General features: G+C 37.6%; 7 protein-coding genes and 2 non-coding genes across 9 annotated transcripts; 8 read left to right on the top strand and 1 right to left on the bottom strand.

The window, feature by feature from the left end:
• Positions 1-416: 416 nt before the first annotated feature.
• RO3G_10778 (uncharacterized protein) lies at positions 417-1,133 on the top strand (the record flags this gene model as incomplete). Its single annotated transcript, XM_067665362.1, has 1 exon — positions 417-1,133. One exon carries the CDS (start codon positions 417-419, stop codon positions 1,131-1,133), a length of 717 nt encoding a protein of 238 aa, XP_067521463.1.
• Positions 1,134-3,590: 2,457 nt separating this feature from the next.
• On the bottom strand, positions 3,591-3,663 carry RO3G_19129. The gene has a single exon. It is a non-coding gene; the product is annotated as a tRNA-Phe (tRNA).
• A 187-nt stretch (positions 3,664-3,850) lies between these two features.
• Positions 3,851-6,456, top strand: RO3G_10777 (uncharacterized protein; the record flags this gene model as incomplete). The annotated part of the gene is made up of 3 exons (XM_067665361.1): positions 3,851-4,593; positions 4,663-4,758; positions 4,887-6,456. The coding sequence occupies 3 exons, from the start codon at positions 3,851-3,853 to the stop codon at positions 6,454-6,456; spliced, it is 2,409 nt and encodes an 802-aa protein (XP_067521462.1).
• Positions 6,457-6,851: 395 nt separating this feature from the next.
• RO3G_10776 (uncharacterized protein) lies at positions 6,852-7,676 on the top strand (the record flags this gene model as incomplete). Its single annotated transcript, XM_067665360.1, has 2 exons — positions 6,852-7,450; positions 7,598-7,676. The coding sequence occupies 2 exons, from the start codon at positions 6,852-6,854 to the stop codon at positions 7,674-7,676; spliced, it is 678 nt and encodes a 225-aa protein (XP_067521461.1).
• A 1,135-nt stretch (positions 7,677-8,811) lies between these two features.
• RO3G_10775 (uncharacterized protein) lies at positions 8,812-10,106 on the top strand (the record flags this gene model as incomplete). Its single annotated transcript, XM_067665359.1, has 4 exons — positions 8,812-9,207; positions 9,323-9,583; positions 9,653-9,826; positions 9,882-10,106. The coding sequence occupies 4 exons, from the start codon at positions 8,812-8,814 to the stop codon at positions 10,104-10,106; spliced, it is 1,056 nt and encodes a 351-aa protein (XP_067521460.1).
• A 636-nt stretch (positions 10,107-10,742) lies between these two features.
• On the top strand, positions 10,743-11,950 carry RO3G_10774 (uncharacterized protein; the record flags this gene model as incomplete). Its single annotated transcript, XM_067665358.1, has 2 exons — positions 10,743-10,797; positions 11,163-11,950. 2 exons carry the CDS (start codon positions 10,743-10,745, stop codon positions 11,948-11,950), a joined length of 843 nt encoding a protein of 280 aa, XP_067521459.1.
• An 885-nt stretch (positions 11,951-12,835) lies between these two features.
• On the top strand, positions 12,836-13,858 carry RO3G_10773 (uncharacterized protein; the record flags this gene model as incomplete). The annotated part of the gene is made up of 1 exon (XM_067665357.1): positions 12,836-13,858. The coding sequence occupies one exon, from the start codon at positions 12,836-12,838 to the stop codon at positions 13,856-13,858; it is 1,023 nt and encodes a 340-aa protein (XP_067521458.1).
• A 1,172-nt stretch (positions 13,859-15,030) lies between these two features.
• On the top strand, positions 15,031-15,854 carry RO3G_10772 (uncharacterized protein; the record flags this gene model as incomplete). Its single annotated transcript, XM_067665356.1, has 2 exons — positions 15,031-15,564; positions 15,654-15,854. The coding sequence occupies 2 exons, from the start codon at positions 15,031-15,033 to the stop codon at positions 15,852-15,854; spliced, it is 735 nt and encodes a 244-aa protein (XP_067521457.1).
• Positions 15,855-16,712: 858 nt separating this feature from the next.
• Positions 16,713-16,784, top strand: RO3G_19128. The gene has a single exon. It is a non-coding gene; the product is annotated as a tRNA-Glu (tRNA).
• Positions 16,785-19,478: the final 2,694 nt, after the last annotated feature.

Raw genomic sequence — 19,478 nt, 5'->3', positions numbered from 1 at the left:
TATAGACAGTATGTCCGACAGAATGCAAGCAGTCCTAGCAAAGAAGGGTGGATCCACTAATATTAAAAAAGTCAAAAAACTGCACCAACCGACCTCCTCTTTTTGCTGAGTGCTCTTTAGATCAGTACTCCGCATCTGACCTTGAAGCTTTTGTCAATAAATAGTAACAGTATTAACTCTTTTTGCTCCAAGTTTCGTAATGTTTACTGTTAAACTGACAGAGCTATACTTGTATTTCAGAAGAACTGAGTTGCGTTGGTGCAGTTTTTTGACCCACTGTAAGTGTTACCACCAAGTCTTATATACGTAAGCAGATTATTAATGGTACCCTCAAGACTGCGAAGGCTGTTCATAAGTATCTAGTATGCACTGGCCACACTATCAGTTACTCGGGCACCATTAAGGTTATGAAAAGCATGAACTTCCATGCTAAAATAAAGGTAAAAAAGCCTTTGTTGACTAAGGTTCAGAAAGCAAGACGACTAGCATGGGCGGAAGAGCACAAAAACTGGACAAGCGATGACTGGAGACGTATGGTATTCAGTGATGAAACAAAAGTTAATGTTTATGGCTCAGATGGTTGCAAGTACTATTGGAGTCGACCTGATGATAAACTTCAACCCCATCATCTCGACTTAGCAGTTAAAGGAGGGGGTGGTAGCATTATGGTATGGGGTTGTATTACCTATGACGGACCTGATTATGCATGCTGGATTAGTGAAGGCACAATGAAGGCTTCTGATTACGTCGGAATACTTGGTACAACCCTTATGGACAGCCTTGAGTACTATGGTTACCATCCTCAAGACATCTATTTTCAGCAGGATAACGATCCTAAACATACGCCTAAGCTAGCTAAGCAATGGTTCAAGGACAACAACTTCAAGTGTGATCATACCTTCAACTGGCCTTCACAAAGTCCAGATCTAAACCCAATAGAGCACATCTGGCACCACCTTAAGCTCAAGTTAAGTGCCTATGATACTAGGGCAAAAGGTGTGCATGAATTATGGAATCGTGTTGAAAAAGAATGGTCTACTTTTACAGCAGAAGACTGTAGGAGATACATAGATAGTATGCCTGATCGTTGTAGAGCTGTAATTGCTGCGAAAGGCGGTCATACAAGATATTAATAAAATAATGCACATAGTGGAAAAATGGTTCCAATGTTGGTTTTTGTATTTATTCTTAATTTTTTCCCGATTGTGTAACAATACAAGCAAAATTTTTTTTCAGTAATATTAGCTGTAAATGCGCTAAAAAATGCATGTTTTTGTGAGCCGTTACCATTAGTAGTTCCAAAGATATAAAGCTTTAAAGTTGCAAATCAAAAACATTGGAACCATTTTTCCACCCACTGTAAGTGAATATAAGAGAAGTGTAGTAAAATAGAGATAAAAACTTGTCTATTTTATAGACAAAGGAAAATAAGGTTTCATTTTTGAAGTAAGGTTCGACTTTTGAAGTAAGATTTGATTTTTGAAGTAAGGTTTGTGTCATGTTTTGACATGTCAATAAGATAACAGTCTTATCAATATAAGCTAAATCTTTACAAATGAGTTTGAATAAGAATAGATCCTGATAATTACCAACTGCCCTGAACAGCCAAGTTTCACTTTCATCTCAACAGTTGATTATTTACATCAGTTTATAAAATTTTTCTTATACATGTCAAATCATATCGGTCGTAACTATCTCTTGTCATTTAATCTCAGGTCTTGCTCAAACTAATATAAATAGCCTTGGAATCTTTCTTTAATAAAAGTAATTCGACTTTAGAACTATTGTTCGGTCTCGTTAATTCTTCTTTGTCTATTTTAAATACTTAAAACACTTCAGTTTGGTTTTTAAAATAAGGTTCGAAAATTTGAATAGATTCAATATAGTAATTCACAAGACGCAATCATCATTGGCACCAATATTATTGTAACTTATTAGTACTTGGGAGTTGGCTTGTGTTAAAGTGATGTAGATTTGTTTAAATTGAGGTTTGAAGTCTTGAATGACTTGAGTTTAGGTAACTTGATTGAACGTTTAACAGTTCTTTTGATAGAGTAAATTGTCCTTGAGTAGTGACCACCAGATCTTTTTAGATCAATAAGGTTAAGAATAAGATTGTTTGATAAACGATAAAAATAAAAGGGATCTTTCTTGATTTGTGATAACTCGGGTATCAGATCAGAAAGAATAAGTAAAAATAAAAAGAAAAGAAAAGGTTATTGTGACCCAATAAGAAAAGATTGCTTTTTAAGCGTAAGAAGATTTGATTTCTTGAATTTCTTGAATTTATTTGATTTATTGGATTTATCGAATTTATTGGATATCGAATATTTGTTAAAAATAATAATCTTATTTATATAAAAATATGGGGCGCCTTTTGTCTCTTGTCATGAACTGTAAATTACAGTTCATGTTCTTCATTCAAACTGTAATTATACATGCTTGTATCGGGGACTAAAATCTCGTTCGTGCAACATCACAACACCGTTGTAATTTTTCTTCCTTTAATGGCTTGTAAGAGTTTATGGTTTTGAAATAGAATAAAGTTGATAAAAAGAATAAAAAACAAGGCTTGAGTTAAAGTATTGATAATGGATTCGCTTGTTGTGAGGGACCACCAGATCTAGTTAAGTAGATCGGACTTGTTTGTAGTAATTTAATAAAAGGTTTGAAAGTGTTTACAATAAAGATAATTTGCTTCAAGGGACTTGTCTTGCTTGTGTTTTAAGAGTGTTATACCAAAAGATTCAGGGATAAATATAATTGGTTTATTGATAAAATATATTTATATTGTTAAAAAAAGTCAAGTTAAGTCAAGCTAAGTGTAGTTTTTCTCAAAAAGAGAATAAAAAGCTAGGCTTTTTATAAGCAAAAAATAGAAAGTTCAATTTTTACAAAAGTAAAAATATTGACGAAGGTTAAAAAATCTTGAAGTGGTTAAAAATATTTCAAAAGGTTAAAAAAATATCAAAAAGTAAAAATATCAAAAAGTAAAAAATATATCAAATGGTTAAAAATTTGTCAAATAGGTAAAATAATGACAATTTGTAAAGTGATATACAAAACGTCAAAAATTAAAACTTGAAGGTTTCGGCGTTCACATCTTCATAATCGTAGCTACAATAAAGTTTGATTTTGAAATAAAGTTCAAAAAATGAATAAGGTTCAAAAGTATATAAAATCACAAACCGCAGCCTTTGTTGGCGTTAACATTGTGAGGTTCTTCACTACACTGTCACGTCTTTTGTTACATTTTTAGAATGTAACACAATTATCTCTTTTGGACTTTCAACTGTAAACTAGCAACCGCCGTATAACCGCAGTACAACCGCAGTGTCTTCAGTATTAACATCATAACTGCAAGTAACAAACATCACCACCGCAGCAAACATAAAATAGTATAAATAGATCTTATATTTATTAAATAAACAATTAGCTTTTTACTACTCAATTAATTATCTTGTACCTTTGTTAATTACCTTAAAAAATCTATTCGTAATCTGACACGACAACACCGTGTGTTAAAACAAAACGTCAAAAATTGAAGATCGTAAGATGTTTCGGAGTTTACATCTACAGAACAAAAGCTTTGCGGCTAAAGTGGATCGAACACCCGACCTTTAGATCTTCAGTCTAACGCTCTCCCAGCTGAGCTATACCCGCACCTTTCTTTCGCTCTTCCGACCGTTACATAAGGTATTTATTTTTCTATAGCATTCTATCGTCAATATCTCGACAACAAGAAACGATCCATCTTTACTTTTTTTACCATTATATTCGCCGTATTTTATTCTATTAATAGGCCAAATTTCAGCTCTCTACGATAATTATTCACCATTGACATTTCGACATGTCGAATTCACAATTACATGGAACAGGGGTCAATTCCCCTGCAAATGTCAGTTCAACAACTTATGAACAGCTCTTACCTTTGTTTTTTCAAGAGTTTGAAAAAATAAAAGCTCAAGTTCAAGAACATGCCAACATCTTGCCTGAAATTAAGAGATTACAAGAGCACATTACTAATCTCGAAAGTCGCAATGCCGAATTAGAACTAGAAAACCGCCGCCTTCGCGAACTTTTAGGCTCTCATCAAAATAAACATACTTCAGACACCCCAGTTGCAAATACAAAAGTTGTTCAAGGCACTTTGGAGCACTCCATTGGTAAGTCATCTGCAAACATGTCGACATCTGCGTCAAATGTCCCCATTCCAGCTGCTGGATTAGGCACTGAATCGTCCGCCTGGGCTATGGTCGCCCGTAAAGCTGCTCACAAGAAGCCTACCCCCAAGCGTCGTACTGTTGAATCAGCTGCCCGTGGTTTCCAACCCATAACCGGCCCTGTTGGGTTTGGTTATGTGTACATTCCAAGATCTCGACGCATGTCGAGACGAGATGTCCGCTCCCGCTTGTCAGTCCTTGGCATTGATCCTTACCGTGTCTTGGACATTACGTTTCCCGCCCGGTCTGTCGTTGGTCTCCTGGTCCATGAACAGTACAAAGACGTCCTCCTTGCTCAATTGGGCAAAGCCAAGATCGACATCTACAAGGACTTTAACCCTTGTGACCCGGCCCACCTTGCTGATCCTACGTACAAAGACAAGTCCAATGCTGAGCGGCTTTCTATTGCTATGGACATCCATCGAAACCGTTGCTGCAGAGGACTTGCACGCCTTCGTCACCCTATTGCTGTTGCCGTTGGTCGTACCTTCCTGGAAGAAGGTTTCATCACTGACGAAGACCTACAGGAAACACTGTCAAGATGTCCTGGTACCCCTTTGACCCACAAAAAGGCTTTCATAGCACCTAATGGTTCTCAAGGCACATCCGAAGACCAAGAAATGGATGATGCGACTCGCTCTGACTATGACGATGATTTATGAGTGTAAGTCCAACGACTGCCACTTGTAATTCTGACATCTGCTCCACTCCTTCTCCCTCTGGTTCTCCTGGTTCTCCTGGTTCTCCTGGTCAAGCTATCTCCTCTCCTTCATCGTTACCGCTCACCATCGGCTTGTGGAATGCCAATGGCCTCCAGGCTACCACAGTCGATGATCTCCTCCGTCACTGCCAGTCGTTCTCTTTAATCTTTATCACTGAGACCTGGCTGCTCCCGCCTAACAAGATCCGTACCCCATGGCCACAGTTTCATTTATATGGTACTCCTGTTGATGGTAACTTTCGTGGTTCACAAGGTGTCTCTGCTCTTGTCTCTCCTTCCTTCCCGTTGCCGGTGATGCAGTTCCCAGTCCATACCAAGTACGCTCTGGGTTTACAGGTGGGTCGGTCCCTTCGGCTCATCTGTCTGTATCTGCCTCCTTCTCTGGCCGATGATGAAGTTTCTGCTGCTTTGGATGTGCTGCCCTTGACTCAAGACACTGTCATCTGTGGTGATCTCAACGCTCGTCTTGGTGCTGTCGCTGGCGACTCCCGTTCCAACACTCGTGGACCGCTTTTGCGGGACTGGGTTGAGGAAAGGGGATTGTCCATCCTAAACTCATTTTTGGCCCATGGTGTTCCTACCTACCTGTCGTACCGGAATGGCCGTGTGATGAGTAGTATTGTCGACTACTTTATCACCAACCTGCCCTGTCTCAACCGTCCTCAGCTCCAGGTATACACCGATCTTTCTCTAGACTCTGATCACAAGCTGATGTCTCTTTCCTTTGAGTACTCAGTCCCTGTCGATCAACCTATCCAGTCCACTCCTCCTGCTTCTGCTCGTCGTCTCTGGAACCTCTCTCGTTTACAAGAACCTGATGTTCTCAAGTTGTACGTTAACTCCTTCCGTTCGTTCTCTGCTGTTTTGGTGGACCAGCTTCAACAGCTGTGCTCCAGCCCTCCTGATTCGACACCGCCCATTGACCGTCTTAACGACGAACTCAATGCGGCTATCTATGGTGCTCTTGACAAGTCCGTTGGTTCTCGTGCTGCTCGCCCTCCCCAATGGAAGACCTTCTGGAACTCGCACTTGCAAGGACTCGCCGATATCCGTGACCACATGTACAGGCGGTGGCGTCGTGCGATTGGCATTGACAAAGCTGTTTGGTGGGATCGACATCAGGCCGCTCAGGACCGCTTTCGTAGTGCCGTCAGGTCTGCGAAGCGTCAATCCTGGCGTGCGTTCTGCGACACTTTAGCCCGAGGTGACTTCTCGCGCGCGATGTCCAAGGTCAAAGCTATTCGAAACCGTCGTCGCCAACAGGTTGGGTTTACTCATCCTGATGGTCCTGTTGCAGGTGCAAACGCGATGCGTGACCATCTTGCTACGGTTTACTCTGGTGCTGGTCTCCCTGCTCGTCGTCCTCCTCCTCTTGGTTCTGCTGCTGGTTCAGTACCCTTTGATCTGTCGTCTCCTGCGTCTGGTACGCCTTTCTTTTCTGCTGCTGATGTCTCTGCTTCGATGCGACGTCTCCCTCTGCGTAAGGCTCCTGGTCCTGACCACTTACAGTAGGTGGAAAAATGGTCCGGATGTTTTTATAATATTCACAAATATTACTGTATCTTTACCAAATCTCAATCAAATTAAACGAAACAAACATTATTTTGAAGAGAAAACATGACTTTATTTGTAGTAAAAATTTGATACGTCACACAAAATTTCAAAGAGAGCCACAGGAGATCCAACATTTGAGCAACATCCGGACCATTTTTCAGGGTGCCCCATAGAATTTTAATTTCCCAGATTGTTCAATGCTGCTGACTCAGAAGCCGTCACTTTTGCTTTAGATGATTAATAATACATTACATTCATATTAATAATCAAAAAAAAACTATAAATATCTATATTTTTTTGCTGATTTAGCATACTTTCTTCTTCTTTCGTTATTATTGCTGTTTTATATAAACATGGTTCGCTCTTTGCCTTTGGATGTACAAAATAACATCAAGTCCTTACTCAAATCTGGTCATCCTTACTCATCAATCATAGAACGAGTGCCTGGAGTCAAGAAAAGCACCATCAGTGACTATAAGCGAAGATGGTTTCCAAACATGAGGCCCCTTAACTCAGGCCGTAAGTCCGAAATTACAGCTACTACCAAGTCCTACATCAGACGGTCAGTCATAACAGGTAAATTAAAGACCGGGAAGGATGTACAACGATATTTATGTGATATTGGATGCGTAATTGGCTACTCTGCTTGCTTAAAACTTTTAAAATCGATGGGATTCCAGGCCCGTATCAAGAAGCACAAGCCGTTTTTAAAGGCTATTCATATGAAAAAGCGACTTGCATGGGCCAACGCCCACAAGGATTGGACAAAAGACGATTGGTGTCGTATGATATTCTCAGACGAGACTAAGGTAAACGTTTGGGGATCAGACGGTGTGAAGTACTACTGGAAGAGGCCAGATGACAAGCTTCGATTCCACCATCTTGACTTGACTGTAAAAGGAGGTGGAGGCAGCGTTATGGTGTGGGGATGTATTACATACGATGGTCCTGGGTATGCTTGTCGTATTTATGATGGAACAATGAAGAGGATTATGTACATATATTGGATACAACGCTAATGGACACCCTAAATTACTACAATTATGATCCTAAAAGCATTTACTTCCAGCAGGATAATGATCTGAAACATACGTCAAAGGTTGCAAAAGCTTGGTTTGAAGAAAACAACTTCGACAGCAAGTCTATTTACAGTTGGCCTGCTCAGAGCCCAGATCTAAACCCGATTGAACACATTTGGCATCACCTGAAGCTAAAATTAAGTACGTATGAAACCAGAGCTAAAGGCGTTCATGAACTATGGGATCGAATTGAAGAACAATGGGCGACCTTTACAAAAGATGATTGTAGAAAGTATATAGACAGTATGCCAGCTAGAATCAAAGCTGTGATTCAAGCAAAAGGGGGATATACGGACTATTAACAGATATTATGAGGCACCCGGAAAAATGGTCCGGATGTTGCTCAAATGTTGGATCTCCTGTGGCTCTCTTTGAAATTTTGTGTGACGTATCAAATTTTTACTACAAATAAAGTCATGTTTTCTCTTCAAAATAATGTTTGTTTCGTTTAATTTGATTGAGATTTGGTAAAGATACAGTAATATTTGTGAATATTATAAAAACATCCGGACCATTTTTCCACCTACTGTATAGGTTATGTAATAGAAGTAATAGTACCTTGCTTTAGATGGGTTAAGAAAAAACAAAGCTAACTAAGCTTACACCAACAAGTAAAGAAAAGGGAAGCAGCACGCATCTATAATAGCTATTAGCAATCGAGTATATAGTAAAAGTAATAGTACCTTGCTTTAGATGGAACAGGAAAAAAAAAAGAAAAAAAGACACTAGTTAAGCTTATACCAACAAGTAAAGGAAGCAACGATAATCCTGGGAAAGAGACTTTATAAAGACCATTTCAAACATCAAGAAAGCAACCGATATGATTTTACTAAAGTAAAAGCACCGTTAGAGCAGGAATATGGTATATATAATATGAAGAACTTACCTTTTATGAAGATTTTTTTTTTTAAAAAAAAAAACAAAAAGGAAAAAAAATACTTTTTTTTATAGTCTCATTTTACTAGTGTTACAACTATTCGGTATCAGTCAAATCTAATAACCATGAAAGCTCGTTCTAACGCTATTTTTGAAATTAGAGCAGCTATTAGAATATTCAAAAAGCTTGTTTATATATTGTTAAATTTATTCTTTAGTTAACTTTAACATCTTCAACCCAAATAGTGTTTTTTTTTAAAAAAAAAGAGAGAGTACAAAAGAAACAGAAGAATATAAAAAAAATATTGTAGGACATTTTTCTTTTTTTTTTTTCCTTCTTTATACTTAATCTAAAAAAATGTCCAGACGCGTCGCCACCCCCATCAACGCTCCCAGCAATGCCCCCAAAAGGGTAAGAGTTTCCATGGGCATTGCTGGATCATCGTCCACTGTTGTTCCTTCTCCTTCTTCTTCTCTTTCTTCTGCTCCCGCTCCCGCTCCCGCTCCTGCTCCTGTTTCCGCTTCTGCTTCTGCTTCTGTTCCTTTTCCTGTTCCCGTGTCCGCTCCTGTCCTCGTTTCTGCTCCTGTTGCAAGCTTTGGCAGCCATACTGGTGCAGAGGCCTTCGGAGCAGCCTCTGGTCTCACGCTAGAGATGATGGCTGCTCAAATGCAGTTTTTTTGCTCAAATGTGGCAACAGCAACAACTGCAGCAGCAACAGAAGCATCCAGTTCAACAGCCACAGCAAGGGCAGCAGTATGTTGATATGGCTGAGATCAACAGGATCAAAAAGCAGTGTAGTGTAAGTTTAAAATTAAAGTATCAATTAGCAAATACAATTTAATAACTTTGTTTCTTACTTACATTATAGGATCACATAGCTGATCATTACCGTGAATACTTGGTTGGCCGTGGCATCAAGTTTGATACACTCAAGTCCATCACCGACAAGGCCAACAGAAAAGTAAAAAATCTGTTGCGCGATGAAGTCAGGAAGCACCAACGCTTCAATGGCCTGACTGATTCGCAAGTATTCACCATGATTAGAAGCAAGTTCTATTACATGGTGGATAAGGCAAATGGGAAAGCTGTGACGACACCAACGTCAGCCTGCCGCAGCCGCGTAAATGCAGTAAGTACTTGATATTTAAAAATTGTAATATAAAATGCCTATAATACTTACATCAATACTTTATAATAGAAACTCCTTAACAGGAGGGTTGCTTACAACGCTAACGCAGCTGCATACCAAGCACGGTTCCCATTTGCCGAAAAGATCTTGACGGTTGATTGGACCTCTGATGAGGAGAATGGCCCAGAAGATGAAGATGGCCATACGTTTATTGTCAAACGGCCATCATTCAGAAGTGAAAGAGTAAGTATGGCATATCAATAAATCTCATTTTCTAATATACCTTAATTGCCTACAGGTAGTGGAATTCCACAAAGAGCTCCAGAAAGGGTACAAAAAATTACTAAAGAAAAAGGGAGCTCCACCAATAATTAGAAGAAGAGTGCAAAATGTTGAGATGCAGTTCCCAGATAAACTCGATCATGAGTATTACCCTTCCTGGGCTTTTTCTTCCCCTGCTCTTGGCTTCCCCACTTCTGTTTCTGGTCCTTCCTCTTCTGCTGCTGCCAACCCAATGCCATAGGCATCCACTTTTTTGCTTCCTTTCTTTTTTATTTCTTGTTTTGTTGTCTCTTATCAAATTGAATAAACATTTGTTAAAAAAAAAGTAGTCTATTGAATGATTCTTTAGTAAAATATATAAAATAATAATAATGATAATGATAAATGATTGAATAGTTTTGCATAATTGTTACATATAAATTTTTCTTGGAAGAGAGAGAGTGAGAATATTATTGTCGATATATGGCTTGACAGCAGCAGGATTATAAATGCGATGAATCGGAAGTATGCTAAGCCTTGACACTGGTTTATACTGATTCTTCCACACTTGGATGCCAGTACCATCAAAAGTGGGAAAATGTTGGGTCGCATGGCTGTACCAATTGACAAATGCAAAGTAATGAGTGTTGTTACCAAATGAATGAGTAAAAAAATATGATATTTGACCAATGCGCAGTTGATTGTCGACAATGGCCTGAATGAATGATGATGGTGATGATGATAATGAATTATCACCTGCTGGCTGGTAAAGCTGCCCAAGCAAAGTGATTTTTTTGAATGAGTGTATAGTGGTATCAATGTATGTGTTTGTAGTCATAGATGCATAGGTGTTCATACAGTAAGGGACAAAATCAGTCCGTTTTTTGGTTTTTTCACAATGCCTCTCCGAGAATTACTTTTAGAGCTCCGCTTTACTGACACTAAATTTGGACGTAAACTGGACAAAAATATTGGTGTAACCTAATTGCTTCTAGCTGCATTTCTTCCGTAGTTATGGCGGAAAAAGTAATTTTTCGTGATTGCTGCTAACGCCCGATTTTGCATTAGGTACCATATCTCCAGAAACAGTTACTGGATTGACTTGAAACTTAGTTTGGTATGTCTTATGACGTCAGTGAACGCTTACGCGTTCTCATATTTTAGCTCATTTTATTTTTTTACATTTTTTCTTTTTCCCCTTTTACCTCATCTCAGATTAGCCAAACACGCCATGACAGCAAACAATGCCGACAAATATGCCCAAATTGAAAACATGTTGAACCACTCCACTCCATGGGATGTAATTAAAGAAAAATAGGCTTTGGAAAGTCCATGATTCGAAGAATTTCAAGGAAAACCAAGATGCAGTCAAAAAATAGCGCGGGTAGACATCGTTTACTCACACCTAGGGAGGAAACCAAAGCAGCTAGAGATATAAGACTAGGCTTATCTGAAAGCGCATCTGATGCCTCCTTTGACGTTAAAAAACCAGATCGATCAGTCAATCCAAAAACAATTACTCGTACTTTCAAACGCAAAGGTCTAAAATCGGCTAAAAAAAAGACGGCACTTCCACTTAATAATGACAGGCAAAAGGCACGATATGATTGGGCAAAGGCTCATAAAGACTGGTCCGAGACTGATTGGGAACGCGTTGTCTTTTCTGATGAGACAAAGATCCAAAAAAGAGGGTCTAATGGTCTAGAATACGCTTGGAAAGAGGATAATGCACCTTATCGAGACCATCACTACAAGAAGAAACATGCTTATGGAGGAGGCGGGATTATGCTTTGGAGTTGCATAACTATACATGGAGGGGGCTACATGTCCTGGCTACAAATTAATGTAAATGGTGAGCTATACACATCAGTACTTGAGGAGGAATACAAGGAAACATTGAAGTACTATAGCCTGCAAAGTAGTGACATGATCTTTCAACAAGATAATGCAAGCATCCATTGTGCTTCGACTCCTTCAAAATGGTTCCAAAAGAACAAGGTTAAGCTCCTGAGTTGGCCAGCATACTCTCCTGACCTTAATCCAATTGAAAATGCATGGGCCATGCTTAAAAAGAGGGAACAGATGACAAGACCACCCCTTCCGTGATTGAGGCTGATCAAGCATTTTTTGACCGGGTTTCGAAGCTTTAGTATGACTTAGCAACTCCAGAGTACTGTAGAAACCTTATTCACTCCATGCCCCGTCGAGTTCGGGACGTAATCCAGCGTAAGGGTCGTGATACCAAGTACTAATTAAAATTCAAAGAAATAAAAATCCGTTATTTTCAATATATCTTCTTATAACATATCGGAAACTAAAAAATGCCAATCCCGACAGGTATTGTCAGATTTGTTGAAAAAAGAGGTAAATTTTTCGTCAGCAAAGCGGAGCTCTAAGTATAATTCCCGGCGTGGCATTGCGAAAAAACCAAAAAACGGACTGATTTTGTCCCTTGCTGTATCATTTTGTTTAAAAACCAACCAACTTCTCTAAGGAAACCAGTGCTAAGTCATTCTCAGCTAGAAATGTGTTACCCTTTATATTATTCTGATGTAAATAGATGAATTGTTTTCATCAATTTTTCCGCACTTACAGTGGGTCAAAATACCTCACAAACCTCAGCACTTTTTGATGTTATAGTCTTCTGGATTACTCAATAACTTTTGTATCTTCCTCAAATTTTGCACAGATGTTATCCAATGCGTTGTGTATGTGTTTATGAAATTCCGGCGACGGAAATTGAAAACTGAGCGAATAAGTAACGATGAACTGGAGTCGGTCTATTTGTGAGATATTTTGACTTCCATCAATTATTTCTTTTCTCCGCCATAGGTCATTCCAAACAATGTTCCGGCAAGTTTTAGACATTTTCCGGATAGCGCAGTCATCCCGGAACATAAAATTTAAATTTTGGAAAGGAATTGATTATTCTTTCTTTCGCTAATTCGTAAGTAAATTTCCATCTACTGCATCATCTATCCATCTGCAAAAATGCCCAAATCCTTAGCATACGAAACTCAAATGGACATCAGATCAGCAATAGAGCATGATGTATTGACTGATGTTGTTGCAAAAAGGTTTGGAGTGCATCAAAACACTGTTATCAACCATGCAAATAAGTGGATGCCTAACCGGATTCGCAAGAAAGATGGCAAACAGCATCTTGTAAGCGACATCGCTCGTCGTCTAATCAAGCGAGAGGCTCTAAACGGCTCATTAAGGACTGCCAAGGAGGTCCACCTGAAGTTAGAAGAGTTGGGCTATTCTATGTCGTACCAATCCGCTATTAACGTTTTGCATTCTGTGGAGATTTTTGCTGAGATAAAAAAGAAGAAGCCTTTACTCACTGCACAGCACAAGAAAGCTCGATTAGCTTGGGCTAAAAAGCATCAGTATTGGACCATTCACGACTGGCGACGTGTCATTTTCTCGGATGAAACCAAAATTAATATTTGGGGCTCGGATGGATGTAAATACTATTGGAAGCGTAAAGGAGACCGTCTTCAGCCTCATCACATTGAAGTTACAGTGAAGCATGGTGGTGGTGGTATCATGTTGTGGGGCTGTATAACCAGTGAGGGACCCGGGTATGCATGTCAGGTGTATGATGGCATCATGAATTCAGAGGTATACCAAGAAATCCTTGGCACAAGCCTTAAGGACACGCTCCGGTACTATGGCCTAGATTGGAAATCATCCATTTTTCAGCATGACAACGACCCAAAATACCGATCAAAGTCTACAAAACAGTATATGGAAGATAACAGCATGTGTTATATTGATGACTGGCCATCCCAAAGCCCTGATTTGAATCCAATCGAGCATATATGGCACCATCTTAAGCTGAAGCTAAGTATGTACGAAAATAGAGCAAAAAGCATGCACGAACTGTGGCAGAGAGTGGAAAAAGAGTGGAATTCCTTTACTAAGGATCAATGCTTGAAGTATATTGACAGTATGCCAGAAAGAATACAAGATGTCATTGCTGAAAAGGGCGGATCAACCAGATATTAATAAAGTCAAAATACCTCACAAATAGACCGAGGTTAAGTATCTGTCTCCTAATAGATCTCAGCTAATGATCTGAGTTTAAAATTTTGGTACACAGTAGTGTATATATGGATGACTTTATATTTCAAATTTGAAATGATTGAGCCAATTTCTCATGGAATTACATCAAAAATAAGTAAAAATCATCATACGTTTGTGAGGTATTTTGACCCACTGTATCCTCAATTTATTTTTTCATACTTTTTTACACAAAATGCCATCTGCTTCATCATCTCGTAGCTAATATGGTATGAAGTCTGTGTTGCATGATAGCAGGACACTTGCTGATATTTACGCCAAACTCCATATTTTCCCATCACTTGTTTATCGATATACAAAAAAGCTAAAGGTCAATATCTCAAGCAGTCAGCGGGGTAGAGCACCAATTGTGCCTGATGTTACCAAGAATTACATGGAAATCCAAATCATTGGGGGACAGCTACAGATAGCCAAAGATGTGTATCGACTGCTATTGGAACCTGGGCTCTCTATACTGCATAGTTCGACAGTTAACGAGTTAAAATCAATGAACTTCCATGCGAAGCTGAAAAAAAAAGAAGCCATTTTTGGCAAAAGAGCATACGAAAAGAAAGCTATCTTAGGCCAGAAAGTACCGCAGCTAGTATATCGATTCATGGCGACAAGTAGTCTTTTCTAATGAAGTGAAAATTAGTATATAGACATCTCATAGTGTCAAGTACTACTGCGTAAGACCAGGCGATGCTTTACGTCCAACCACCTGGACTTTGCAGATAAGCATCTACAGTGACCCACAAAATTGTCCCAATGTTTCGTGATTTTCTCTTCTAGAGCTTGTAGAACCATAGTTATTAGGCTACTGTACACCTTGTTATACATCATTCAATAGCCAAAGTCATGTAGAAGCAAAAGTCGTGACGCAAATTCAGATTAAAACAGCGCCGATGGAGATAGAGGGGCTAAAAAACAAGCGGTGCATTGGGACAATTTTGTGGCACTTTTGAAAAAAAACGAAAAGCGATGAAATATCGACCCACAAGTTGTACAGATGTACCAAACTGTTTACAAATGCACATCGTATGACTCTAAGTTGATCTTTACTCATTGCTGAATTTTTAATCTCCTACTGATTTATTACTCGCCCATTATATCTCAACATGAAACAAGTCTCTCAAGATACAGTTGTTCGAGCAATTTCGTTACTTAAACAAGGTAAGTCGATTCGGGAAGTGGAAGGTGTTACTGTTTTAAGTAAGAGTACGGTTGGGAGACTCCGAAAAACCCATTGCTTTGGACTTCATAAGCCAAAATGTGGCCGACGCAAGATTCTATCTGCTGCTGATGAGCGTTATTGTGTGCGCCAAGTGACCAAAAACCGCATGCCTAGTGCAACAAAGGTGGCTAAGGAGCTAGAAAAAGACACCGGAAGAAAAGTAAGTTCTGAAACCGTGTGCAGAACCCTTCGCAAGGCCGGCCTTGGTGCGATTGAGAAGCCAAAGAAGCCTTTGCTTAGTGCTAAAAACATCCGGAAGAGGCTTTCTTGGTGTATGTCTCACAAGGATTGGACAATAGATGATTGGAAACGTGTTGTTTGGTCGGATGAGACAAAGGTCAACATATTCAACTCGGATGGACGGACCTGGACTTGGATTCGATCCGGAGAAAGCCTGAAATCGTATCATGTGATGACTGTAAAACACGGTGGAGTGCCATTACTTATGCTGGAGTTGGTTGGATGTGTAAAATCAATGGTAACATGGATAGAACATTGTACAAAGAGATTTTGGAGGATGAACTGGAGCGTACAATTGAGTATGGAACCAATAAGCTAGGGCTAGAAAGACATCAGGTGATCTTCCAGCATGACAATGATCCCAAACATACGACTAAATTAGTAAAAGAATACCTTAAAGAGCAATCCTACAACATCCTGGAGTGGCCTGCACAGTCTCCTGACTTGAATCCAATTGAAAATATGTAGTCATTGTTAAAGAGAAGGCTGAATGATTATGAAACAGCACCAAAAGGCATGAATTAATTATACAAACGAGTAACTAAAGTTTGGTATGACTTAATGAAGCCGGAAGAGTGTCAAAAGGTTATAGAAACACTGCCTAAGCGTATAAAACAATGTATCAAGAACAAAGGACGTTGGACTGACTATTAATATCAGATAAATAAACCATTTTGTTTTTTTTCAAAAGTGCCACAAAATTGTCCCAATGCACCGCTTGTTTTTTAGCCCTTCTATCTCCATCGGCGCTGTTTTAATCTGAATTTGCGTCACGACTTTTGCTTCTACATGACTTTGGCTATTGAATGATGTATAACAAGGTGTACAGTAGCCTAATAACTATGGTTCTACAAGCTCTAGAAGAGAAAATCACGAAACATTGGGACAATTTTGTGGGTCACTGTATTCTTCTGAACAAAATAATCGCAAAATGCTTTTGATTTCCGCTTTTTGCCCTCAAAAATAAAAAAAGAAGACATCGGTCTTTCAACAGTAGAGGGGAACAGGCTTTCCAAAAAAAGATCATCTGTAAAAAAAACAGACACTTTTTTAAAACGTGAATAACTTTATGAATACTTACCCTACAAAAAAAACAAAAATACTGTTCAATTTCTTTATTTTTTTCGCACCTGAGTCTTTTTTCAAAATTCAAAAATAACCAATACAGCGAAAGTTAAAATTTTTCTCCAAAAGCTATAAATATGTGTTAACCAAAAAATGTTCAATCTTGCGATATGCTTTATCCAATTGGAACGATTATTTGCAGTGTCCGAACCGAGTTGAGTTTATCAGCCAGGATTACCAGTTACCTATCAAAATAAGATATCCTCAATGGTCCAGTGGCTAGGATCTGTCGCTTTCACCGACATGGCCGGGGTTCGATTCCCCGTTGGGGAATTATTTTTTATCATTTTAAATGCTGTAGTGTCACGTCTTTTGTTACATTTTTAGAATGTAACACAATTATCTCTTTTGGACTTTCAACTGTAAACTAGCAACCGCCGTATAACCGCAGTACAACCGCAGTGTCTTCAGTATTAACATCATAACTGCAAGTAACAAACATCACCACCGCAGCAAACATAAAATAGTATAAATAGATCTTATATTTATTAAATAAACAATTAGCTTTTTACTAATCAATTAATTATCTTGTACCTTTGTTAATTACCTTAAAAAATCTATTCGTGATCTGACACGACAGTAGTGTAGCACAAATGATGAAATTTTAGATCAAGAGAACAATGCTGATCACAAGAATAATTTTGATGTCCAGCGACATTGATGTCAAACAACACAAACAATAAGCCACGCCAATTTTTATATAAATAAGATGAATATTTTTAAACAAAATAATATTATCCAATCCAATTCAATAAATCAAATCTTCTTACGCTTAAAAAGCAATCTTTTCTTATTGGATCACAATAACCTTTTCTTTCCTTTTTATTTTTACTTATTCTTTCTGATCTGATACCCGAGTTATCACAAATCAAGAAAGATCCCTTTTATTTTTATCGTTTATCAAACAATCTTATTCTTAACCTTATTGATCTAAAAAGATCTGGTGGTCACTACTCAAAGACAATTTACTCTAAAGAACTGTTAAACGTTCAATCAAGTTACCTAAACTCAAGTCATTCAAGACTTCAAACCTCAATTTAAACAAATCTACATCACTTTAACACAAGCCAAGTCCCAAGTACTAACAAGTTACAGTAGTGTTGCACGAACTAGAAGTTAGTCCCCTGTAAGACACGAAAAAGGAAGACCCTGTTGTAACACACGAAACACGAAAAAGGAAAATCCTATGGTTATAGGAGAGATGCTATCTCAATAGCAAACGATGCTGTAACACAATGCAGCAAACTTTGGCAGCATTCGACTTTTCTCTCTCCAATTAGTTTAAATCCAGGAACATACAAACAAATACGTATGAATACAGATAAATCCAGAAAAATACAAAAAAATATAGAATATCCATAAAATCATCAAAAACAGCATATAATCAGAAAAACCAAAGACATATAAATAACTTCAATATTTCTTATACTTTACCTACTTACTTTTTGTTCTTACTTACTTTTGTTTCTACTTACTTCATATTGCTTTTTGATTATTTCAAATAAATATCATTCAAAGTAAATCTCTTTTATTTTTTTTTTATTTTACTTAACATCAAGAACAAGAAGTCCCTTGAAGCATATACACTTCATTGTAATCCCTTTTATATTATCTTTTTATTTTACTTTACTCAAAACAGTTTGATCTACTTAACAAGATCTGGTGGTCACTTATTACAAGCGAACTTATATTCAATCTATTACTCTTTTTGGAATCAAATCCTATCTAAACCTTTGATCTTATATCAAGACTTATTCAGTACAAACCTATTTATACTACAAAAACTTTACAAAATTCAATTATCACAACCCTATAGTAATAGGAGAGATGCTATTGTAACGAAAATGGCAATGAAGATGCACAGAAATTAGCCGAGTCAAGTCAAAAAGATAAAAAAAAAAAATTAAAAAAATGAAAAAAGTTAAAAAGATAAAAAATGTTGAAAATATAAAAAAGGTCAAAAAAATAAGAAAAGCTAAAAAAAAAAGAAATATTATACATATATATATATATCCCATCTTTTTGTGAAGAAATTGTCAGTCAGTTTAAATAGATCATATATTTCTACTCAATAATTAACAAACTTTAACAAGAAAGTCCCTGTTCATTTAAACTTTTTACTCTACTTTAACCTTTATCAAGAAACATCGTATTGATCTTACACATAAGATCTGGTGGTCACTACTTATCAAGCATCTGCTCAAATCCTATAAAAAACAACAACTTACAAGGCTATCACAACCTTAAAATCAAGCTTTACAAGCAAACTTAACTCAAATTAACTCACATTCAATAAGCCAACCTTTAAAATAACAACAAGCATGTTGTAATTTTAACGTTTTTCTCGTTATGACCTTAAGAGTTTAGAAGTAAATTTGACTTTTCTTTAGAGTGTAAAAGAATTTGAGATCAAAGATTTGTGTTTAAATGAATAAATTTGGTTTGCTTGTAGTAAGCGACCACCAGATCTTGTATTGTAGATCAAACAGTAAAAAGTAATGAAGAGTTTTCTTGATAAGAGAATATAATGTTATATAATGGTTTAAATAATAAAGGAAAAGGTAAAAACAAAGATCAAGAAACAGTTTGGGTACTTTTTGAGACTGATATTTACTTCAGTTTAAGTTTTTAGTAAAAATTATTCTAATTGAAGGCAGGTATTTATATCTTATTGAGTGAGTGGCTTGATATCTTGTATTGTGATCGTTCTTCTAATATTCAGGTACTTTAGCAAGTGTTATCTCTAATTATGATTATGAAAACTTTTCATTTGTTCTTTTGTATGTCTATCATAGATTATCTTTTATTCTGGGAATTCCTCACTGAATTGAATAACGTTATTTTACGCGTTATTTCAATTATGTGAAAGATTAGCAATATTCCTGACATTGGATTGGATTTGGTTATTTTAGTTGATACGTCTTCTTATCAAAGAACTCTCATGAATACAATACATATTCTAAAAGA

Source organism: Rhizopus delemar, genomic scaffold (assembly GCF_000149305.1).
Source record: "Rhizopus delemar RA 99-880 supercont3.8 genomic scaffold, whole genome shotgun sequence".
In the NCBI taxonomy this organism is placed as follows: domain Eukaryota; kingdom Fungi; phylum Mucoromycota; class Mucoromycetes; order Mucorales; family Rhizopodaceae; genus Rhizopus; species Rhizopus delemar.
This window is presented reverse-complemented; position numbering and strand designations above follow the sequence as displayed.